This window comes from Protopterus annectens, chromosome 7.part1 (genome assembly GCF_019279795.1).
Source record: "Protopterus annectens isolate FY-2018-M chromosome 7.part1, PAN1.0, whole genome shotgun sequence".
Classification (NCBI taxonomy): Eukaryota; Metazoa; Chordata; order Ceratodontiformes; family Protopteridae; genus Protopterus; species Protopterus annectens.
The window spans coordinates 498,017,605-498,044,036 of NC_056740.1; the positions used below are offsets into that span (position 1 = coordinate 498,017,605).

At 39.2% G+C, this 26,432-nt stretch overlaps 1 protein-coding gene across 1 annotated transcript in view; it reads left to right on the top strand.

Moving 5' to 3' along the window:
• CAMKV (CaM kinase like vesicle associated) overlaps positions 1 to 26,432 on the top strand; it is a 1,209,710-nt gene that overhangs the window by 1,011,056 nt on the left and 172,222 nt on the right. The window contains exon 7 of the mRNA XM_044078939.1: positions 23,324 to 23,399. Within this exon, the coding sequence (XP_043934874.1) occupies positions 23,324 to 23,399 (76 nt within the window). The remainder of the gene's footprint in view (positions 1 to 23,323; positions 23,400 to 26,432) is intronic.

The window sequence follows — 26,432 nt, forward strand, 5'->3', positions numbered from 1 at the left end:
AGTGGTAATGGCAGCAAACTGGGGAAATCAGAAGAAGCTGAGAAATGAGACAGAAGGGAAGATAGTGGAACAGGTTAACAGCTTCAAGTATCTGGGAAGGGTTTCTGAAGAGAAGTGAAGTCTGAATGAAGAGATCAAAGCTAAAATCAGAGGGGCTGCAGCCAACTGGCATAGTGTGTCAGGTGTAGTATATGACAGAAGAATGCCAAAGAAGCTGAAATGTAAGGAGTACAAAACAGTGGTGCATGGAGCAGAAACCTGAGAAAGGTGGTGGGATGCACACTGTGAAGACAAAGAAATGAGGATGTAAGAGCAGAAGCCAAAGTTGCTCCAATTGCAGAAAAGTTCAAAGAGAGCAGGTTACGGTGGTTTGGGCACATGCAGAAAAGCAGAAGGCAATCTGGTGAAGAAGAACTGAGACAGACAGGAAGAAGGTAAAAGGAAATGAGGGCATCCAGCTAAAAGATGGATGGATTGTGTGAGAAAAGATCTGCGACAGTCAAGCATGTGTTGAAGAAGGCAGGAGTGTGGCATTTAATCGATGAAGACGGCAACAGTTAACGTGACACCCTGACCCCCTGCAAAAAATGGGAAAAAGGGTGTTGATGATGATGATCATCATCATCATCATGACAAAAAAAAACAGAGAAATCCACTGCAACAGTGTTGAGTGATACAACAAGCGTAACCATTTGAAATGTCAGGACCTGCTATAGCGAGTCCAAAAACATGGAGACTGAATAGCTAAAAAAGCAGGCTTACATATACTAAACCTGAGACTGCCATTTCCCAGAATATTTTCCTTTTCTCTGAAGCATGGAGATCCCAGAGTTGGGGGTGTGGGAGGCTTGGGGGACTTCTGAAGGAGAAGAGCGATGTTCAAGAGTTGCTCTTCTTCTGAGTTTTTTGTTTTTTTTTTATCTTTCAGCACTCAGCATTACAAGTGCCATCAATAGGGAGCCTGCAACAATGTAAGAAGTCAGGATGCTAAAACTACCATAGAGTATTGACAATAAAATTGACCTAATGATCCCACAGTAATGCACTTCAGCAAGTAGTAGCAACAATCACTTGCAGAAAACCTCCAAATGATAAATACCAAGCACACAGATATTAAGAATGGGGAAAAAGGGATTGGTATTATCCTAGCCTTTGAGTTGCTATCTCTTGGACTTCCAGACAGTAACAGAAACAGCACTGCTGCAAAGGTAGGGTAATGACACAAAGGCAGGGTAATGAGACAAAGGTAGGGTAACGAGACAAAGGTAGGGTAATGAGACAAAGGTAGGGTAATGAGACAAAGGTAGGGTAATGAGACAAAGGTAGGGTAATGAGGCAAAGGTAGGGTAACGAGACAAAGGTAGGGTAATGAGACAAAGGTAGGGTAATGACACAAAGGTAGGGTAATGAGACAAAGGTAGGGTAACGAGACAAAGGTAGGGTAATGAGACAAAGGTAGGGTAATGAGACAAAGGTAGGGTAATGAGACAAAGGTAGGGTAATGAGACAAAGGTAGGGTAATGAGACAAAGGTAGGGTAATGAGACAAAGGTAGGGTAATGAGACAAAGGTAGGGTAACGAGACAAAGGTAGGGTAATGAGACAAAGGTAGGGTAATGAGACAAAGGTAGGGTAACGAGACAAAGGTAGGGTAACGAGACAAAGGTAATGAGGCAAAGGTAGGGTAATGAGACAAAGGTAGGGTAATGAGACAAAGGTAGGGTAATGAAACAAAGGTAGGGTAATGAGACAAAGGTAGGGTAATGAGACAAAGGTAGGGTAACGAGACAAAGGTAGGGTAATGAGGCAAATGTAGGGTAATGAGACAAAGGTAGGGTAATGAGACAAAGGTAGGGTAACGAGACAAAGGTAGGGTAATGAGACAAAGGTAGGGTAATGAGACAAAGGTAGGGTAATGAGACAAAGGTAGGGTAACGAGACAAAGGTAGGGTAATGAGACAAAGGTAGGGTAATGAGACAAAGGTAGGGTAATGAGACAAAGGTAGGGTAATGAGACAAAGGTAGGGTAACGAGACAAAGGTAGGGTAACGAGACAAAGGTAGGGTAATGAGAGAAAGGTAGGGTAATGACACAAAGGTAGGGTAATGACACAAAGGCAGGGTAATGAGGCAAAGGTAGGGTAATGAGACAAAGGTAGGGTAATGAGACAAAGGTAGGGTAATGAAACAAAGGTAGGGTAATGAGACAAAGGTAGGGTAATGAGACAAAGGTAGGGTAATGAGACAAAGGTAGGGTAACGAGACAAAGGTAGGGTAATGAGACAAAGGTAGGGTAATGAGACAAAGGTAGGGTAATGAGACAAAGGTAGGGTAATGACACAAAGGTAGGGTAATGAGACAAAGGTAGGGTAATGAGACAAAGGTAGGGTAATGAGACAAAGGTAGGGTAATGAGACAAAGGTAGGGTAATGAGACAAAGGTAGGGTAATGAGGCAAAGGTAGGGTAATGAGACAAAGGTAGGGTAACGAGACAAAGGTAGGGTAATGAGACAAAGGTAGGGTAATGAGACAAAGGTAGGGTAATGAGACAAAGGTAGGGTAATGAGACAAAGGTAGGGTAATGAGACAAAGGTAGGGTAATGAGACAAAGGTAGGGTAATGAGACAAAGGTAGGGTAATGAGACAAAGGTAGGGTAATGAGACAAAGGTAGGGTAATGAGACAAAGGTAGGGTAATGAGACAAAGGTAGGGTAATGAGACAAAGGTAGGGTAATGAGACAAAGGTAGGGTAATGAGACAAAGGTAGGGTAATGAGACAAAGGTAGGGTAACGAGACAAAGGTAGGGTAATGAGACAAAGGTAGGGTAATGAGACAAAGGTAGGGTAATGAGACAAAGGTAGGGTAATGAGACAAAGGTAGGGTAATGAGACAAAGGTAGGGTAATGAGACAAAGGTAGGGTAATGAGACAAAGGTAGGGTAATGAGACAAAGGTAGGGTAATGAGACAAAGGTAGGGTAATGAGGCAAAGGTAGGGTAATGAGACAAAGGTAGGGTAATGAGACAAAGGTAGGGTAATGAGACAAAGGTAGGGTAATGAGACAAAGGTAGGGTAATGAGACAAAGGTAGGGTAATGAGACAAAGGTAGGGTAATGAGACAAAGGTAGGGTAATGAGACAAAGGTAGGGTAATGAGACAAAGGTAGGGTAATGAGACAAAGGTAGGGTAATGAGACAAAGGTAGGGTAACGAGACAAAGGTAGGGTAATGAGACAAAGGTAGGGTAATGAGACAAAGGTAGGGTAATGAGACAAAGGTAGGGTAACGAGACAAAGGTAGGGTAAGGAGACAAACGTAGGGTAATGAGACAAAGGTAGGGTAATGAGACAAAGGTAGGGTAATGAGACAAAGGTAGGGTAATGAGACAAAGGTAGGGTAATGAGACAAAGGTAGGGTAACGAGACAAAGGTAGGGTAACGAGACAAAGGTAGGGTAATGAGAGAAAGGTAGGGTAATGACACAAAGGTAGGGTAATGACACAAAGGCAGGGTAATGAGGCAAAGGTAGGGTAATGAGACAAAGGTAGGGTAACGAGACAAAGGTAGGGTAATGAGACAAAGGTAGGGTAATGAGACAAAGGTAGGGTAATGAAACAAAGGTAGGGTAATGAGACAAAGGTAGGGTAATGAGACAAAGGTAGGGTAATGAGACAAAGGTAGGGTAATGAGGCAAAGGTAGGGTAATGAGACAAAGGTAGGGTAATGAGACAAAGGTAGGGTAATGAGACAAAGGTAGGGTAATGAGACAAAGGTAGGGTAATGAGACAAAGGTAGGGTAACGAGACAAAGGTAGGGTAATGAGACAAAGGTAGGGTAATGAGGCAAAGGTAGGGTAATGAGACAAAGGCAGGGTAATGAGACAAAGGCAGGGTAATGAGACAAAGGTAGGGTAACGAGACAAAGGTAGGGTAACGAGACAAAGGTAGGGTAATGAGACAAAGGTAGGGTAACGAGACAAAGGTAGGGTAACGAGACAAAGGTAGGGTAATGAGAGAAAGGTAGGGTAATGACACAAAGGCAGGGTAATGAGGCAAAGGTAGGGTAATGAGACAAAGGTAGGGTAATGAGACAAAGGTAGGGTAACGAGACAAAGGCAGGGTAATGAGGCAAAGGTAGGGTAATGAGACAAAGGTAGGGTAACGAGACAAAGGTAGGGTAACGAGACAAAGGTAGGGTAACGAGACAAAGGTAGGGTAACGAGACAAAGGTAGGGTAACGAGACAAAGGTAGGGTAATGAGACAAAGGTAGGGTAATGAGACAAAGGTAGGGTAACGAGACAAAGGTAGGGTAATGAGACAAAGGTAGGGTAATGAGACAAAGGTAGGGTAACGAGACAAAGGTAGGGTAATGAGGCAAACGTAGGGTAATGAGACAAAGGTAGGGTAATGAAACAAAGGTAGGGTAATGAGACAAAGGTAGGGTAATGACACAAAGGCAGGGTAATGAGGCAGGTTGTATAAGGTATCGTTTTTTTCTCTTTTTTCCCTCTGGAAATCATAGGTTCATAGGTAGGTACTAGGCTATTGGCCCAAGGGCCTGCGTAAGCCTAGCCAACAAGGTTCCCTGGCTTAAGCCACCCAAGAAAGTTATTTTCCTGTGCCACTGTCAAGCAGAGACACAGAAGTGATCCCTGGGGTGTATTTCCTATTTCCCATCCACTCATCAAGATTTTTCTTGAAGAGTGCTAATGAAGAACTTTGCTTGACATAGATGGGTAGCCTGTTCCAGAGTATGAGAAGTCTCTGGGATAGGAATCTATCCCTCCAGCATGTCCTGTTTATTGTGGTGACAAGGTTTAGGTCCCTTGAGTGTGTAGCTCGGAGGGATTGGGATTTCTTTAGGTGTAGCATGTCAAACACCTCTGGGTTTTTTATAGCTTCACATGTTAGGCAGAGATCACCTCGGAGTAGGTGATATGCTACGAAGTAAAGCTGGAGTTTTTTGAGGCGGTCAGTGTAGGGTATTTGTTCGAGGCCAGTAATCCTCTTTGTGAGGTACTTCTGTTGCCTTTCCAGCTGCTGCAGATGTCTTGTGAGGTACATACCAAAAGGGGCGTTGTACTCTATAATGGGTCGAATGAGTGTCAAGTAGAGGGGAACAATGACCTCTTTTTTCGTGGATGAGAACCCTTTTATGATGAGGTGTGCCATGTAGAAGGACTTCCTGACTACTGTTGCAATGTGACTATCAAAGGAGAGACTACTGTCCACCTGGGTCCCAAGGTCTCTTATCACACATTTGGTGTTAAGTAGATTGCTGCCTATGTGGTAGTTCATGGGTACAGAGTTTTTACCAAAAGGAATGACACTGCACTTTTTGGCATTGAGCTTGAGGCCATGGCTCTGACACCAGGCATCTGTCTCAACGAGGCCCTTCTGTAGGATGTCCACATCATTTGGGGACTTGACTATGGCTCCAAGTTTGCAGTCATCTGCGAACTTCATTAGCCAGAGGCCTTCTGTGTTAGCCTGTACTTCAGAGAAGTAAATACCAAACAGGAGAGGTCCCAGGACAAAACCCTGTGGTACTCCACTTGTCACTGCTTTGAGGTCAGATTTGGAATCTGCAATTTTTACAGTGTGGGTTCTGTCAGTGAGTCAGTTGGCAACCCATCTTGTGACATAGGGATTTATACCTAGTTTAGGGAGTTTAGCTATAATTCCAGAATGGGGGATGGTGTTGAAAGCCTTGGTGAGGTCAAGATAGGCTGTGTGAGCCACCTTACCCTCATCTACGGCTTTGGTGACTGCCTCAAAGAAGTCGATCCGGTTCAGGAGGCATGATCTGCCTTTCACAAACCCGAACTGGGTGGGATCCAGAGTTTGGAGGTTACCAATGTCTTTGTTTATGAGTTCCATGATGATACGTTCCATGGCCTTGCAGACCAGGCTCGTCAGGCTAATAGGTCGATAGTTCCCGGGATCAGTGGTGGCTCCCCCTTTGTGGAGTGTTGCTGTGCACCATTCAGTGGGCACAAAACCTGATGTGAGGCTATTATTAAACATGGTGCTTAAGTGGGGAGCCAGTTCGTTCTGAAGTTCGTGTAAAACGTAGCCTGGGATGTTGTCCGGTCCCATGGATACTGTGTTTTTGGCTTTAGAGAGTGCAAGCTTTTACCTGCGTAGTTGTGATTACAAGGACTCTGCATTCTTCCTGTATAATTATGGGCCCTTTAGGGGGTGAGGGGGGGTAAAGTTAGCACTGAACCTTCTTCCAGGATGTTGGTAATATCAGTTGGTTAATTTTCATGCCTTTGTGCTGTAACTCAGAGCAGATCTGGGTGTTGCCATTGAGATTCTTGACATAGCTATAGAATGCTTTGTGGTTGTCCTTAAAATTAGTGGTGATTTTGTTTTCGTAGCTAGCTTTGGAGGATCTTATAAGGGATCTCAGCTTCTTACTGAGGCTGACCAGGGAGCTCCTCCACTCATGGGATTTTACTCTCTTTTGCAACAGTTTCTTTCTTCTGTTGTACAGTTTGCTTATGGCAGGGGACCACCAGATTGGCTTCCTTTTTTTGGAGGATAGCGTCTTGGTTCTGTTTAGGATAGCACAATCCATGCATTCGTGTAAGTGCTTATAGAGTGCATTTGTGTAGGATTCAGCAGTTGTAACTGTATTGCCCATCTGCATAGGTGTAATGAAGTTCACGACTTCTGTCTTAAGAAGCATGAAGTTGGCTTTGGAGAAATTTTTTACCGTGGTTTCCTTACTTGGGGGGTGGGGGTGGGATGTGGATATCAAGGGTGATTAGCTTATGGTTGGATCGGACCAACAAGGAGTTGACTTCAGGTTTGGAACACCAGTCACTCATGTTGGTAATGACTAGGTCTAGGATAATGTTGCCCCTGGTGGGGGTGTAGATAAGTTGATCCAGGGCATTGGAGTTTATGAATTCCAGAAAGCGTTGAGCTAAAGAGTTGGTACACGAGTAGTTTTCCCAGTTAATGGTGGGGTAGTTGAAGTCGCCCATTATTAGGGTGTTTGGTTGAACCCTAATATTTTCCAGTATATCAAGAAAAGAGGAGTGGGAATCCTGGGGCATGGTGGGGGATCTGTAGCAAGCTACAATTTGGATTGCAGTTTTGCCCAGAGTTAGTTGCACTTGGATAACCTCGGATGCATTATGCTGAGCAACTAGCCTGGAGGTGTGGATATCCTTAATGAATATGGACACACCTCCGCCTTTGGTGTTTCGGTCCAGGTTACATGGCCGTAAAGTGTGGTATGAGTTATAGCCTGGTAGTGCAGGGGTACTCTCTGGAGCCTTGAACCAGGTCTCAGTCACTGCACAGATATTAATGTTCTCCATTTTAAGGAGTGCCTCAAGTGAGTGCATTTTGAGATTCACTCAAGTGAAAAATAGACAGCCATAAGTGAACTACTTGGACTGTGGCTTCTCTTGAAGTCATATAAAACTTATGGCAATCCTGTTAGTCACAGGGCATGGTGTAAGTCTTGCCTTGACAGATTAATTCATCCGTCCATCTCATGTTAGCTCAAAAATGCAACAGGAATTTTTTATTATTTGATGGATAGTACACGATAAATTAATCAAATGGAAATTGTTTTGAAGTTGTCTTGCCTGTCTTTCCTGCTACACCTAGAAAATGCATGTAACAACTTGGACAAGTGGTGATTTTAAAATATCAGCTCTGAAAAGGATTAAAAAAAACAATCAGAAAGTTGACAAAAGCAAGACTGCAAAATCTGTGAATTTATCAAAACAGATTTTCCCCAGGGATCAATCCTCACTGTATTCCACATTTGGTTGCTGCTTTCTACAACTTAATTTTTCTAATTTGCAGCTAAATTATTCTCAGGAAAAAAAGGTCTCAGCTCTTTCTTGCAGCATTTTTGATCTCTAATTTAGAATGATTATTAACAGTCTATTTTTTAACATCTAAGTCCAGATTTTGATTAACAGGTTCTGAATTTGTACTTCTACTAATGTTGAAAGATACATGGCCTAGAAACTTGAAACTTTACTAAACTAGTCTGATAACCATTTTCCTTGTAGCAACTGCAGAACTCTTCTACTTATTTATGGATACATTTTAACAACAAATACATGTTCTTTCTAACCTAGAATTTACGGAGGGCATGCTGTTTCTCTAACGCTGAAAGTATAATATTTGGAACATGTGATACAGTGCAGCCATTTGTCACCTACTGGCTGACTAAGCATAAGCAATTACACACACACACACACGCACACACACACACACACACACACACACACACACGCACACGCATATGCACACACACGCACACACACACACACACACACACACACACACACACACAAACACACACACACACACACACAAACATACACACACGCACACACACGCACACACACACACACACGCACACACACGCACACACACATAAACACACACGCACGCACGCACACGCACACACACACACACACACACACACACACACACACACACACACACACACACACACACACACAAACACACACACACACACACACACACACACACACACACACACACACACACACACACACAAACACACACACACACACACACACACACACACACACACACACACACACACACACACACACACACACACACACACACTTCTTAGATAGTTGCATATGATTTTGTGTATAGCCACCCACGCAATATATATTACTTTTATTATTATTATTGTTATTTATTTATTTAGTTATTTATGCATGCCTTTTGAACGCCTCCCCACGATTGGGTGGGCGTTCAAAAGACATGCGTAAATGGGCGTGCCTTCGTTGAAGGTTGAATGTCGAGCTGGCACCTCGGTGTACGTGAAAATCTACTGCCAATCATTAGCAGACCGGAGTTCCGCTGTGGCGACCCCTAACCGGGAAAAGCCGAAAGACAACAACATTTATTTAGTTATTTACTGACATTTGTTGACTGGGAAAGTCAACTGAGCTTGAGACCCAGTTTCAGTGGAGACTGGGGGAGAAAAGCTCCAAGATACATGAAAATCATTACATGAATTTGTAAGGAAACACTTATAAAGCAAGTGAAATAATACAGAAAACTATCTAAACAGCACATATCTTGTAAAAAGGCTAAACTAAACTAGTCTGATAACCATAACTGGAACATTAGCATGTAGGAAAATTATACAGTTAGAAATATTTAACAATACAGCTCAATTTTTTTTTCTTAACCAGGTCAGTCCCACTAGACTAGTAGCCTCATATCAGGGAGACCTAAGATGGTATTTATATTAGGGAAAATTTGGCTATGGTATTGGAAAACTTACTGTACTTTTTTGATAGGTGCCATGGGATCTTTTTACATCCACCTGAGCTACCACCATCTCAAGCAGATAGGCCATTGGTTTAGCATCTGATCTGAAGGATAACAGTCAAAGGAGTGCAGCCTCCCCTTATGCTACAGTGCTGCTTAACCTTCCATCAAAATGACACTTTGTCAGTCCTACAAAGATCAACACCCAATTGTCCAATACCAAAACACTGAACCAGAAAAGATAAAAACACACACACACACACACACACACACACACACACACACACACACACACACACACACACACACACACACACACACACACATTTTTTGTAGGATACAGCTCCCCACACAAATACACCCTACAAATTGTATATACCAACTCTGAGATTGCACTACAGTGGGGAAAAGGGCATATTCCCTGAACCTTACTGGACTGTGTTCTTGTACTGGCAAATTTGGTATGTTTCAGTCAGCTGATATTTGATAAACTGGACTTGTTCTGCCCAATGTTGATGAGTTTCTGTTGTGACTGAAAGTTATACCACCTTCGGTTTTCAAGGACTGTGGCTTGATCAGTCACTAAACCATCATTTCTACATAGGCAAAGTGAGAGCCAAAATAAATTCTCTCCTCTTCTGGCTTAAAAAGATCTCCCCTTTTCTATCACAACCAGCCAAAGCAGCCATTAGCAAAGGAGATCTCCTTTCTCATCTTGAATATGGGCTCCTGATTTTTACTTCAGCCTCCAAGAAAAAACATTGCCACACTTCAGACTATCTCTAACAGCATCTGCCGAATAATTACAAACTCACCTGTCTGCAAGCATCACAGTTTCACCCTAGAAAAAGTCAAATGGCCACCCATAAAACTAAGATCTAACCTACTTTTAGGATCCCAACTCTACAAAGTTCTCCAGTTCAACAATTACTCCACTTCAGTTAGACTTCATGAAAAAAACCTCCTCATACAATAATATAATATTCACAAGCCACACCAACTCTCATTACCCCTAAAGCCAAACCCCATATCACTGCACAAGCTTTCTTCTCTCAGGCACCTACTCTTTGACAAACTCTCCCCATCAGCTTTAAGGAAATCAACACTTATTCCAAATTCAAAATTCAACCCAAAAAGCACGTCTTTGTCCAAGCCAAATGCTCCTGCTGCAACACAGGACATACCATCTAACCTTTCTCCTTTCTGTGTCTCTTCTCCTCTCTCAAGATTCACTGAAGATGTACCCACTTTAGAAACTAACATATATATTGTACATTACACTCTGCTTGATTGTACATTGCACAGTGCTTGTTCACAGGAATGTTTATACACTGATTTTTTTCTATTAATTAGTCTGAACTATTCTGTTATCATTTATGTTTCTGTATTTTTGATTTGTGAAATGTTTTATATTTCACCCAGGGTGAGCATGAAATTGATCACGACTGATCAGTGCACTACCCCAGTAAACAAATATAAATAAATGTTCCTGTCCATATACATATAAACTATAAGAAAGTTCCAGACAAAATAAAGTGTTCACTGCATATTACCTTAAACCTCTTGCACTAGAGGTCCATAGAATATATGCAAATGACCCTCTAAGGACATACCTGTGTTTCAGCTACATGGCTTATCAATACTCATGGCTTTTTACTTTTTACATCTTTACAGGTACATTCAAGTCAATAAAGCCAAACCACACTCACTGTTGGCATACCACGCTTCGGTCTTTTTATGAACTCATTGGCACAGCATAAGCAGATTGTATGAGACTGTGTGGCCATGTGGCCCACTGTATAAACACAGAGCATAAAATCAAGACAGATGCCCATAAACATTAGAGTCACTGCAAAGTATCCCAAATAGCATTCAAAGCAAAAAGATAAAAAGGTGTCACAGACAAACCATTCCATAAAAACTACAAGAAAGACCCAGACAACATAGAGTCTTCATTGTGCAATATCTTAACCCTCTTGTGGTGAAGGGCCATGTCGTTTGTCTGCACACATATGACATAACTTTTCATGACTTTTACCTCCATCATTGATAAAAATGTTTATTGAATTCAGTGATAGATCTCCCTTCTATTAACATTGTCGTGGTAGAACTTCTTGTTTTTGTGAAAGAATTAATACAACTAAAGTAAATGTGTTACTGACTCTTCTCCAATTTGATTATGCTCTGTAGTTCCTTAGCAGTCTCATTTAATGTGGGCCTTTTTTAAGACTGATATTTTTGTACAATTTGTATACTCCCTTCTTTCTTCTGGAAGCCTTTTTTTCATTTTATACTCCACCATCTGGGTAAACCAGCATTCCTACTTATTCCTATAGATGCAGATTGCACATGTTGAAGTAAGTTTTCCTAATGTGTCATAGCCAGCATCTGTTCTGATATGGCAAGTTTTACTTGCCCATTCAATATCTCTTAAATCATCCCTAATCATATCATAATTTAACAAGCCATAATTGAGTGCTTTATTTCTGTTATAAATGCAGTTTGGGGCTACTTCATTAAGTGATATAGACATGTAATCTGATTTATACAGAGGAAGTCATTATCTGAATTCAATGCTACCAGTTTTAATATTTTAAATCCTCTTGTGAAGTCATCCACCATCTGGATAAAGCCATGATAATTAATTATGTTTAGATATTCCTGTTCCTATAGCAACCCTATAGTAAACAAACCCCAATTTATAGTAGAATAGTTACAGTTAATTAGTATTGTGCATTTTTATTTTCATAGAGCAGGACTTCTATGTTCCAGGTGTACTTGATACTTTGTAGAATCCACACTTCAGGTTTGGTAACTTAGTATACATCTAATACTTTCCTTTAAGAATAAAATGTCAACAACTAGTGCCCCTATGTCATTTACGGAGAATAAACTGCATGGAACTAAACTGTGTATTAATAAGAAAAGTCCCTCTCCATTGGTCTGTATCCTCAAGCATTCATACTTAATGTACCCAGGAAAGAGATTTCAGATGACCCCGTGGTTTCAGCTACTTCTACAGTCTTATAATATTCTTGATGTAAGATAAATCGTAATACACTATGTCTGCTTCTTACACTTTGTGCATTACAAAGGTAACAATTTAAACATTTATTTAATCCATTATTAATTGATTTGTTGTACTTGGAATTTCTAAAAAGGGAAATACTGAATCCTTAATCTTTCCACACAGGTATCCTGACTCATAGTAATTCAAGTGTAAGCCATCAGTAGAATACATTTACCTGAGGCAAGTTAATTCTTCTCAATGTGTTCATATTTCTACATTATATATCAGACACAGCTGTCTTAACCTAGTGTTGAGTAAATCAGCTTTAGACAGGGCATAGTCACTCAGTCTTAGAGAGGGGATAATTTAATTGAGTACAATTTATAAGTCATTCTTCCCAGAATTTACAACATTTTAATGTAGAATTTTTATATGATTTAATGGGATTTCATATAAATTGGCCCCAGCATGCAGAAAATGACATGACTGTAGCGTATCCTTTAATTTAATAAGTTAGGCCATTATTCTGACATATCCTTACGGTTGAAGACAGATAAAGATGACACTATTTTTTTCTTTATCTAGATCACATTGTTTTATTGATACTTGTCTTGGTCTCAATCCCCTAAAAGCAGAATTTTATTTTGACTCAATTGTTCATGGTCCAAGTGCAGGTCTGAAATATCTTTGTTTGTGCCTACTGCATGTAACTGCTGATGTCTTGAATGGTTACTGACAGCCCTAGTCCCCTCTGCTTTAATTTCTCTGTTTTAGTAACTTTTCCTGTTCATTACTTGGTAATTCAAGTGAAAATCATTCATCATTGTTACCCTGCCCATATTATTAGATTGAGTAACCTCTAAATGATATTCCAGTTCCTTATCATTAATTCTTAATAACTTCCTTTCAGAATTACTACATCCTGTCTCTAGAGGGATATGTAGGAGACAATGGAATATTTTCAGTTTTAGACTCATCTCCCTGTCCAGATAAAACAGCAGTTTTGTGTTCATTCATCATTCCTACATTATTATATGTACTTTTCTTCTTTTTTGATTATCAGTATGTTTGTATTTTTCTTCCTTTTTCTGCAAAGTATCCTTTTATGAGACTCTGTAATATTATTACATAAACCTGTGATGTCAGTATCTACCACCTCAGATGTTCGCTTCTACAAATGTATTCTTATGCTAAGAATTGCGGTCACTGAATTTAATATTTTTTTCCTGAGCCCGTTTTTATTCATTTTCAAGTTATTCCCAGTCTTTTTCTCAGCTTCACTCCTTAGAGGAAACTGACCTTCCCTAACATTGCTGATAAGAACAGGTCCTGTGTCCAGTGTGTATAAATTATGTATGCTAGGTAGTCGTGTTAAAGTACCTTCCCCACATTCCTCTAACTGAGGGTCATTATTCAGAAGGGGGTTCTTTATAGCTACTTTGACAATCGTTCTGCAGTGTAAGTGGACTTTATGCACCGGACAACAAATCTTCCAACCAAGGTTTAACAAATTCTATAATTGTACAAAAGGCTGCCCTATTATTACATGAACAGACTTTTGAGTTGTCTACATTTTTCTTCTAAACAGTAAAGAGTTCTAACAAATTTAAACAGTTTGTGCAGTGATTGTCAGTACTGCATGTAAGCCGCAAGTAAAGGTATCAAAAATGTGTGCTGTAGTAAATCATTTAGCTCATATTCATTAAAGTAATCCATAATTACGACCCAGCAGAATCAAAATATAAAGCACAAGAAGTTCAGCAGCTAACACAATCAACAAGCAAACAAAATAAAAACAAAGTAGATTTGCCTTCTACAAAAATAAACAACAAGCTGCAATAAGAAAGAAACTAATTATATTATTATTCAATCTCTAAAGAGATTTCTCCTTAAGTCCTGGCGCTGTACATGTCTTACACCAGGCTGACATTACCCGTTACTCCTTCCTTCTCTTCCCCTCATTTCATTCTTCCTTCCTTCTTCCTTCTCTTTCTCTTTTCCCCCCATTCCTTTAGTCCTGGCTCTTATTAGCTTCTCCGATCCCTCAGAACTTTAACTCCATTTCCTAACCCCCCCCCCCTAACTGCAAAATCTCTTTCTTTTCTCTTAGTCGTTTGCCCACATTTAAAATGCTTCATGTCGTTACCATTGGTTATCACAACTGATTGTACTTTATTAGGTATTCAATATATGATTCTTGTTTAATATTCACTGTATGATTTTCTGATCTGACTTTATTTATCTTGATTGTGAATTCTACTATTTGTTACTGCACTTCATGTGATAATATTATGTAGTTTATTAATTGAACTATGTATGCTGGAGTTTTTCTCCCCAGGCCTCCGCTGATAATGGGATTCATGCCCAGTCAAACTTTCCCGGTAAACAAATGCCAAATAAATAAAATAAATAAAACATGAAAATTGTGCTTTGCTATAAAGTTAAATCAAATAGTAATGCTGGCTTGTAAAAATATAATGCATTTAGCTAAAACATTATGAACAACAATAAGTAGCCAATGGTAACAGAGGAAAACAAACAAAAGAACTAACAGTAAAGTATAAATCCTGACCTTCTTGGCCAAAATAACTTACGGTACCTTGTACAAGATAGCTGGTATCATTGTATCATCCAGACATCTTTGAGTCTTCAAAGTGTCTTCGCACTGACTCTCAGTGTGGACACAACCACTCTGCTCTCATCTGCTTATCATGGGCAAGTTTGCAAAGAAAGGAAGCATTCTTAATTGTCCCAAACTCTAGTTATCAAAGGAAGAGGAAGAAAGCAAAGTTAGTGTGTCCAATGTCTTTAAAAGACACAGGAAAGCATTCAAAACAAAGGAAAGTTATACACAATCTTCTTCTAAGGCCTTAAAAGGTTTAAATAATCTCCTTTGTATCCCAAACCAACGTAAATAGCATCTGCTCATTACAGGTGGGTTTTCTAAGCCAGAAAGCACCCTGACTGACCCAAATACCAAGCAGACAAAGAAACAGGAAGAAAAAGACTGTTCCAAATGTCTTTTAAATAGACGCAGGACAGAACTCTAAACAAATTAAAAAAATATATAAGTTTCGTCCAAGGCATTAAAAGGCTTTATCAATTTCATTTGTAAATAAAAACAAAATATGCAAACATATGTAACCTATGCCCTATTCTTGAAAACACAACTTACTGATTATCAAAAACTTAACAAATACCCATCAAAACTTCCTTTCCCCCAGCAAACTCACTCCCTGGACCTCAAAACATTGAAATCTACAGGGACAACCATTTCCCTAACATTAGTACTACACAAGGCATTCACACATACCAGGACATGTATGTACATGCGCGCGCGCGCACACACACACACACACACACACACACACACACACACACACACACACACACACACACACACACACACACACACACACACACTGGCACTCTAAACATATTCTTTTACCTACCCCTTACTCTAAATCTAACACATAAACATTTATATACACGGTCTCATCCCTATTGCTGAAAGTTTTGTTACTCACATTTTGGCACTAACACATACAGCCACTTACAATAACTGAATGGTCATCTCCTAGAAAGAGTCAGCAGTGCACCCTGCTGAGAAAGGGAGCATCTAACAGAGTAAACTGCAACCATATAGATATTTGTGTGTCTGTGTGTGTGTGTGTGTGTGTGTGTGTGTGTGTGTGTGTGTGTGTGTGTGTGTGTTTGTGTGTGCGCACGCACACGTGTATGTGTGCATGTTTATATCTATTATATCTCTCACTTTCTATGGATCTATTTTCAAATCCTGAGTGCCCAATATCTCGAGCTGCACGATCCCAAAACCAGAATGTTGAAAGTTGGCTTTACTGTAAGTTGAAAACCCCGAGTGTCAGAATGCTGAACCGTTGTGGACAGTTAAACAGTTTAGTTTACTAGTTATTTGTGCACTATCCCTTTAAGTTTTTAGTTTGTGAAAGGAAACAGTATGGCGGACATGAAGTTTGGAATATGGAGTCATTGGTAAAGTATGTAAGTATATAGAATGTTAAGCAGAAAAATTAGTTGTCTTTATTGTAGGAAGGTTTAGTATATGTAATCTGCTGTATTAGTCAGTAGAGCTTTTTGTTGTGTGTGAACGGGGAGGAAGGGTTACAGCTAGTTGTCTTAATGCATGTGTGTTAGTTGTTACCGTTTACTTCACTGTAGTGCAGTCTCAGAGTTGTTAGCAGGGGAGTTTAAGGGGTGGGGGGGGCTTGCCCTCCTGCTTAAACTTGTAGCAATGTGAAGTGTATTGATTTAGTTTTTTATTGTGTTTTATGCCAGGAGAGGGTTGGTTCTTTATTTCTGCTTCTTCCTTTTCAATATTTTGAGCTTTCATTGTTCTGACTTTCGGTTTTATAATCGTTCGTTATTATGAATGTTCTTGATTTTGGTCTTGAGATACAGAAATTCAGTATTTCAGTATTTCGAGATTTGAAAGTAGCTATATATATATATATATATAGATATATATATATATATATATATAGATATAGATATTTATCTATATTTATTTATTATTTATTTGTTTATTTGACATTTGCTGACCAGGTTGGTCCAGGTGGGACAGAGCCCTTTTTCAGTGGAGACCCGAGGAGAAAAGCTCCACAGTTAATAAAAAACATACAATATATACATTGATATATACAGTACATACAAATGTAAGTAGTTATAACAAAGCAGGTTAACATGAATGGTGATTAGTTTGTACATATCAGCACTTCTTACGGTATAGCCCAACAGTATAAAGAAATCAAACAGATACATTTTACATGGCAATAAATTGTGGTTACTGTGTAGTAAAAGGTGAGTTTCTAAGCTTAGCCCTTCTGTTAAAAGCTATACATCAGTACAGATTAATCTGGCTGAGAGTGGGAGGTAGGAGTTTGAGAAGATTTTATAAGAGTAAGATTAGGGGCAAAGACTTAGGTAAGAAGGTTTGCAGAATTGAACAGGAGAGAGATGGGAGGAAGGTTGGGGTTTCACAGCAGTCGGAGAAAGGTGAGTGAATGGGTGGCCTTTAGAGGTGGGTCAGTCGGGGGGAGATAGCATTGACATAGTTTAGTTTTGCTTAAGTGATTTTTTTACTGCCTTTCTGAATTGAAGTTTGGGTCTGATGTTTTGGATTTCAAGTGGTAGTTTGTTCCAGTTTTCAGCTGGGTAGCAGCTGTAGAGGTTTTTTCCTATGTTAATCTTGAGTTTGTGAATGGATAAAATGATGTTGGCCAGAGCGCCGGAGTGTTCTAGCTGGAGTGTAGGAGGAGAAAATGGATGCAATGCTGGGGCAGAAAGTGGGCTACTATAGAATGGAATGGACTATGTGGAGCTGAGGGAGGAGAAGGTTATGGGGGAATTCTAACCATTTCAGTTTTTTGAGTGCTAAGCAGTGATGAGAGGAATATGGCAGTTCAGCAGCAAATTTAGCTGTTTTGTTATAAGTGGATTCTAGTTTAGAAATAAATGAGGTTTGTAAATTGGTGAGTATTTGAGAGCCATAGAGAAGGGTAGGTAGTATGTAGGCATGTGATAGAGCAATTTCAGCGGTACTAGAGAGAAAGTTTTTGTTTCTATAAAAGAGACCTAGTTTTTTATTGTTTTCTTTATGTTACTTAGAACATGCAGGTCAAATTTTAGCTGATCATCAATAATGACCCCTAGGAGTTTGGGAGGGCTTTCCACTGAGATGGGGGTGTTATTGTGGGAGGAGATGGAAAAGGATGGTTTCACGTGAACCATTATAGAGAACAATATAATAACATTTAAAATAAGTGCAACTCCCAAATGTTGACATCTGTTTTGTCAATGCACTTTAGTCAACAAAGCAGATGGTCAACAGTTGCTAGAGTTTGACAATCCCCTGTGTTGGTGAATATGCCCTTTCCCAGAAGATCATACCTGCCCCTCCCCCAGAGCAAAAAGGATGACAAATTTCTCCAAAGCAAACTATAGCCTCCTAAGCTATGGCAGAAATAGTTTCAAACCCCCTGCTACCACTGTCAACAATGACTGCTATACAGAGATGTACACAAATGCCCTATAAACACCTATACAAATGTATAGACTCAGCTGTACCTGAATGCATCAAAACAAGGTCCTCATTAATACAAGCCACCCTGATGGGCATCAAGCATAAATAGTTTATAGAACAAGAGGAAGAAACTAACGTCTAAGAACAAGAGGGAACAGGCTCAGCAGAGGAAGGACACCCTCTACAGCTTAAACAAACAAATTAGAGATCTTGTAAAGCTCGCTAAAGCTACTTATGAAGCTAAACTAGCATGCCTAGCTAAGGATAATCACAAGGCATTCTTTAGCTATGTCAGAAATCTAAAAGGGAAGGCCCAGATTTGTGCCAAACTACTAGTGGACAGTACCACTCATACTGACCCTGAGGACATTGCCAACCTGCTAGCAGACAGATTTGGCACAAACTTCAACCCCCCCATCCCTGCCAGTCATACTCTAAAGAATAACTGTTACCAGTCCTCTACCTAGTATCTCCAAAGAGCAGGTCATAAACACACTCTCCATGAAACATGGAACTGGATAACCTCCTGGCTGTCTATTAAATTGTCTAAAACAGGACCTAGTGGAACGACTTGGCACTCTCTTTAACTACAGTCTAAATACTGGCTTTGTCCCATCAGAGTGGAAAACAGCAAAAGTAATTCTCTTGCACAAAGGGGTCCTACAACTGATCCTGGAAACTATAGACCCATATGCCTTACCAGCCTTATCTGCAAAGCCATGGAGAAAATCATCATGGACCTTATCAACAAAGACATTGATGACCTTCAAACTCTTGACCCAACTCACTTTGTCTTTGTTGAGGGTAGATCATGTTTATTAAACCTGGCAGACTTTTTCAAGAATGTCTCCAAAGCTCTGAATGAAGGCAAAATAGTACATACAGCCTATCTTGACTTAGTCAAGGCTTTTGACACAATCCTGTATTCAGGCATCATTGATAAACTCACTGGGAATTAACCCATATGTCATGAGATGGATAGCCAAATGGCACATCAACAGAATACATACAGTCAAAGATGGGGATTCCAGTTCTACCAACAGACCAGTTACCTGTGCTCACCAAGCTCACCAATGACTGCAAACTGGGTGCAATCATTGAGTACCCCAACGATGTGGACATAGTACAAAACGGGCTAACACAGACAAATGATTGGTGCCAAAGCCATGGAATTAAACTAAACACAAAAAATGTGTTATCATACCTTTCAGCAATGGGCAAATCCCTGCAAATTACAATATTAACAGTACCCCTTTTAGCTCAAACCCTTTGGTGAGAGATTTGGGATCACAGGTTGATTACAACCTTAACTTTGATCACCATGTGTCCACTTTGGTAAGGAAGGCCTTCTACATTGCACATCTTATATGTAAGGGCATTGCATCCAAAACTAAGGATGTTATAACTCCCCTGTACTCATCCCTCATCAGACCACTAATAGGGTACAATGCTCCCTTTTGTATGTACCTCACCAGACACCTGCAGCAGCTGGAGAGACCTCAGTAGTTTCTCACCAAGAAAATTCAGGGCCTTCAACACATGACCTACATGGACAGACTGAAGGCCCTGTCGCTGTTCTCTGTACCTTATAGGCTGCTGAGAGGCAACTTGTACCTGGCCTACAGAACAGACTTGGACCCTGCCTAATGGAAATGCTGCACATCCACAAGTCAAATGGTACAAGAGTCAGTTGCTCTAGAGATCTTAACCTAGCCTGTGACATTAACAGGACATGGTGGAGAGACAGATATGTCTCCCAGAGATTGCTACTCCTCTGGAGCAAACTCCCATTTCAAGTATAACAGAGCTCCTCAATGACCTTATTTAAGCATAACGTAAACAACTGGATGGGAAGCCATAAATTTACCCCAGGTGTGTCACGTATATCCCTCTTGGATAAGGGTAGTCGGTGCTGATTATCGACTCGCACTGCAAATATAGAACATGCAACTTGGTCAAGAAGGGAACAAGAGTAAAACATTGCTAGACTTATAGAGGCCCTGGAGCCAATAGCCTAGTAACCTCCTCTGAACCTATATATAATTAGCAGTAGTGAGGGAGGAGCAGCCCCCACCCCAACCCCAGACATGTGGGGTGCAGGGGCATTGTAAATGTCAATTTTTACTTGTCAATATTTGCTACATTGACTTTTGGGAGTTTTAGTGAATTTAAGTTGATCCCATAAATGCACACACATACACACAGATACATAACGTTTATATCAGAATATCAAATACACAGCTGGTGTGGGCTCAAATTGTCATAAATAACTCAGTGAGTCCCAACAGCTGGAAATGTTACAAATGCAAAACTGTGTGTTTGAAGGAGGAAATCTCTAAATATATTAATTCTGGAATTGCAAAACAGTGCAAAAAAGGGAACATGTCTGTACTACCCTGTTTTGCAATCATATACAGGGAAGGAATTATATGTTTTGTCACACCTTTGTCATCTGCAGTTACATACAGGATAAAAGTAAAATGACCATGTTTGGGCAGAAAAAACAAGCTCCCTGCACCCCAACATCCTTTTATCTCCAAATATACAAACCCCAAAAGTTGTACAACATTCAAGAAAAGGACAAATGTTTGTTACCTTTTGACAATAGCTAAGAATTATTATTATAACATCCTGTACTATCCATCCAATTATTCAACAATCTGCTGTTATGGTCAGTACTTTATGCAAATGTATTTTTTCTCAACCACTTTTCCGTACTCCTTTTTATTCGCAGGTACTCTCAAGCTTGAAAATTACTACTTGATACTCTCATACTGATGGTCTGTTTTCTTTTAGCATGTATTTTTTTTTGTTAAATGATGCTGTACTGTAGTCAGTAAGTCACAATTACAGGAAGCGTACCTAACTGTCTGCCAGTGACTCTTTCCCTCAGATCCAAGACTCACAGCTTTTTGTTTCTGTCATGGAGACCCTGAAAGCAAGAGAAATTGCCAATGTGAAGCCAATCCATAGTGCTGCTTGCATTATGGACATTACTCTTTTTTTATTTTAAAGTGTGAAGAGCTTGTCATATGGAATATTTAGCATATTCAGTACTTTTTTGCTGTGCATGTGTGTACGTGTGTGGGTGAGTGTGGATGTAGATGTAGATTTAAGGGGAGCTGTGCGTGTGTGTGTGTGTGTGTGTGTGTGTGTGTGTGTGTGTGTGTGTGTGTGTGTGTGCATGTGTGTGTGTGTGTTTCTGTGCATGCGTGCATGTGTGTGTGTGTGTGTGTGTGTGTGTGTGTGTGTGTGTGTGTGTGTGTGTGTGTGCCCTAGTCTACAGTACACATACAATATCTCCTGGTATACATAGAAAGATCATGAAATATCATAATTTCCATCACTGCATCGTTACGTATAAGTATTGCAAAGTCCACTTCTCTGTGAAATATTCACCTAATATGAAAGATAAATGCCCTTTTCTTAATGATCCAGCAACTCAGACTTATAGTATATAAAATCAAAGGGTAGAGGAGTAAAGACATAGCCACAAACATGAAAATGGCAAGAAGTTATAAATATCGGATGAGGCAAGTCCCCTTTTCGAAAGACAGTTTTGTTGAATTTTGTTGAAGCTGCTTTTATGGAATTCAGTTCTAGAGCAGAATTCCCTATCAAAAGTTTCTAGCATGATTTTTAAGCTTGGACATCAGTCATAAGTACTAATTCTCTCACTAAAGATTGTTATTAATTTAGACTCAGTACACATAAGTTATCTTCACAGCAGACAAAAATACCGGACAACTGCATGGATAGTTCAGGGTAGCATGCTGGGTAAGTGAAAATGCTGATGTTACAACCAATATGAGTGAAAAATTATATAGAGCTGCTCTGCTTACTGCTTCTTGCTTGCTTGCTGTGGGATTTGAAGTCTTCTTAAGACACACAGTCTTGCTGTGCTGTTTACTGCTGAATCAGAGACACATAGCACTGCATGACTCCATTCGTAGTCTGTTTAAAGCACCAAGCCTTTCAAATTGCACACTGATAAAGAAATATATTTTGCAGCTATAAGCACAGTTACAGATAACTTATTTTATAACAAACCACACGTAGTCTGTCAGATTTGTAGCATATATTTACAAAGTTTTCCTTCATTACAGATATGAATGATGACTTCTACAAAATACCTCTCTTTGTCCTTCTCTCACATAACTGAATTACTACAATAGCTATATACAGAGCTAGTCACGCACACATTTCCTCTTGGTATGTTTTTCTGGCCTTATGTGGGAAGTCACATAATGTCTGTTTTTAGACTTTTCTATTGTCCTTTTGTGATTTAAGCACTCTTGCTGATGTGAGGATGCCATTCTGAAAGGAAACATCTGTATAAGCTGTTCCTACTGGAAAAACATCACGTATTGCTGAATTTATAAAAAAGGATGTCTGTTAATAGATATTTGTTCTACAAACATGAGAAAATCATGTAATGCTTGTTTTCCAGTATTGCTTTGTTAGGCATTTTCTGATGCTGTGAAGAGAAGCCTGTCTGTTATACATATAGTATGAATGCACATTGTAAACTCTATACATACATTCAAGCAAACTTTTTCTTTCAGTATATTTACAACAGAATTAATTTCAGCTTTATATTCATAATATCTAACAATGAGTAAAATAGAATATTCTCAAAGTGTGGGCATCCTGCTGCCTGTCTATTGCAAACCTGTTTTGTAACACATCTTGCCCAGTTGTTTTAATTATATTTCCTTTACAAGTTGTTTTATTCTTTAACGGGAATTAGTTTCCACTGCCATCTTAACTCTCACTACTCCCTGATGAAGCTCTCTATACCATTTTAGCATTTTTAGTTGCACAATACATATTTAAATACCAGACCTTTTTCATTAGTAATCACAAAAAAAAACACAAATCTGGAGATAAAAAACAAATTTAAAAATTTTAGTTTTGCTACTATATTTTAGTATTACTGTAACTCTGTCTTTTGTTTGTTTGCAGCTCCTGAGGTTGTTGGACGCCAGAGATATGGTCGGCCAGTGGACTGCTGGGCAATCGGGGTCATCATGTATATACTGTAAGTAACAATACTGAGAATTACACAGGTTAGTAACTAGTGAGTGACCGAGTAGGACACGTGAAAAAAGAATGTTTTGTCCACACAGAAGGTGACAACATAACTGTGATAAATTTTTCTCACACTATAAAAACATTTCATAGCCAAGGAAACCGCAGACATTCTCATTTCCTTTTAAAATACATGTGACCATGCCCAATAACAAAATATGAAATTACTACAAAATAATCTGCACAAAATTCTTCAAGACAAAATCAGGCCGCATTAACTATGTAAATGTCATTGCTGGTAGCATTCATAAGTTAGTCTACAAATAACAGTAGTTTGTTTTTGCTGATTTTTAATGGTGCAAAATGTTCCTTAATTAGTCTTTTTTTTGCTTTTATTACCTTATTTTCTAAGATTGTTTTTGTTTGTTTTTTCTTCCCTTTTGTCAATTGTCAGTTTTGTAACCTGACATTGTTGCAGTCCTGTATTGCAGTTTTGCAATTAGATTTGTATGTATGTATGTATATATATATATATATATATATATATATATATATATATATCAGCGCTGCTACCTACAGGGATTTTTGCCCCTCCTGAATCTCATTTGCTTTTGGTGATGAGATTATGTGATTTCAGAGCAGTAAATGTAATTAGCACTGGTTGTGGGTGTGCGAGGGGCTTACAACCGCTGTCCCCACAAAAACATTGTTTTCTAAGTTTGCATGTTCCGAGGAATAACCTTGATGCGTGCACAGAAGCAGTTAGATGGTACCATACTCTTCCCACAGCTCTGATTTAAAACAATAAAATAAAATTTCTCACTTTTCTTTTCTTGAACATGTGGCAAATATTTATGCAACTGTGCACTACTGCCCTGAACAAGTGACACCTGACACGCCCAAATAAGTTTTACTCTGGCAGCTACAGAACATAGCTATAATCACCCACCTTAGTCTGAGAATGGTACATTCTTATCCAGTCTTACCAGCAGTAATGGAGACTTTACCGAACCCTGTCATGACGTTTCTCATGATGCAAGGGTAGGTATTGTTTTAGAAAGCAGAAGAGGTCAGACAAATGGCATCAGGTGTTAGAAAATATGAGGAAAAGATTGGAATTTCAGAACTTGTTCCTCATAGCATTCTGAAAAGAAACTGTTTATGGAAAAAAAATCATTCTGTTAATTATAGCAAAAAGACTGCTTCTCTTCTCCTTATAATCGCAGCTGAATAAGAAGGGTGTACTATTGGTTTTCTTTCCTTATTAACTAATTCAAATGTATAGGACCTTTTTGTATTCTTCTGCCTAAATTCCAATGATCCTTGTGGTATCCTAATAATATTTGGTGTCTGTCTTTCTTAATTTAATGTCTTACTGATTAATAACTGGCAACATAAGAAAGGGTAAGGTGTAAGTGACAAAAGTAAATAAGATTGTTAATGTAGGTTGTCCTGCAAGGTGGCATTAATGTTTGTCACCTGGTATTTACATTTTCATATTTAGAGTCATATTTTCAAACCTGGGAGCTATGTGTTATTGAAGAGAATGGTGTGAAATGTGACAGCGAAACACAGAAAATATATTGCCACTGACAATCTAAAGTAACTATACAGAAGACATTAATGTTTCCAAAACAAAGTTACTTAAAACTATTGCATGGCATCAGGTGATATCCTAGATGAAAGTTGTCATTGATATTTGTAAGTTGTGCATCATGAGAGATATTATGTGTTATTCATATGTTAATTTTACAAATATGCACAATGTTTCATATTTCTGTCAATTTCTCAACAAACACTCAGAAAATAACTTCTTGCTGTTGTATCAAAGTTAAAATCTGTCTGAACAAAAATCTTCTGACAACATAATTTTGGGTTTATGTGCATTGTGATATACTACAATATTGTCTGTATTACAGTATTAATGCCAAGAGCTTTAATGTGCTATAATGGATTCTGAATGTACTAACTATAAGCACTGTAAAGTTTTTTTTTTTGCTGATATCATTACTCTTTGTACCCTTTTACTGTTCACAAGATACTTATATGTGTTTGGTTTATACTTTTTTAACTTGATGCTATAGAAAATACTCTGGAATGTAAGTATATGTGTAGCTGCTAGGAAGTGTGGCATTCTACAACTCATATGTTTTCACTTCCTGAATGCCATGCAGGACATCTGGCATTACTCTGCCTTTTTTTTTTGTCCTCTAGGCACGTGTAGCAATGTTTTCTTCTGCATTTCTGACTCTTTGTTCCCCAAACAGTTCTCTTTTTATATCATTGCCATCACTTCAGCGCGCATTCATTTAGAAACGGTGGCAATGTGTCAGGTATTGAAATCAATTTCTGCAAAGTTTCTTCTACCATTCCTCCTTTGCTTAGCACAGTCTTATCATCCTGTATGTTGACAGTATCAAGTTTATAATACATTCCATTTTTTGTTGTAATGTGGCTCTAGTGCCTTCTGCCTCTTCTCCTTGAAATGCCTCACTGTTGCATAGGAAGCACTTATTGGTGCCCCTGTCAAAAAGTAGGAGAATTATCCAAGTGTCATGGCTAAATTCCCCTAGTCAGTAGAAGATGACTTTACATTTCAACTTTGAGTAGGCTATGCCTAATGGGACTAATCAAAATACATAACATAAATAAATAATGTATACTTGAAGGTTAACTAGCGTTAGATATAAAACTGTCCAGAATTCCACTAATGTGCATCCACACTGAAGTTATTAAACCAAAAAAAGGTCTACTTAAGCTCAACCAGGCAAGGCTTTGGACACAAAATGTGTTTTTAGCACTTTCGTTCTTTTAATAACATGATTAGAACTTCATCAGAAAATGTTGTTGTTTTTTTGTTCTACACCGCCTTTGGATTCTTCATATTGAAGATGTTCTTCGTGTTTCACTGCTGCAGTCATCACATTTGGGTTATTTGCCTGCAAGTAGCCATCAGCCAGCCTGAATACCAGAGTCTTCGAATTTTTGTGTCAGATGCTGTCGCTTCTTCCATGACGTCAGGTCATCAGGGGTATAAAACATG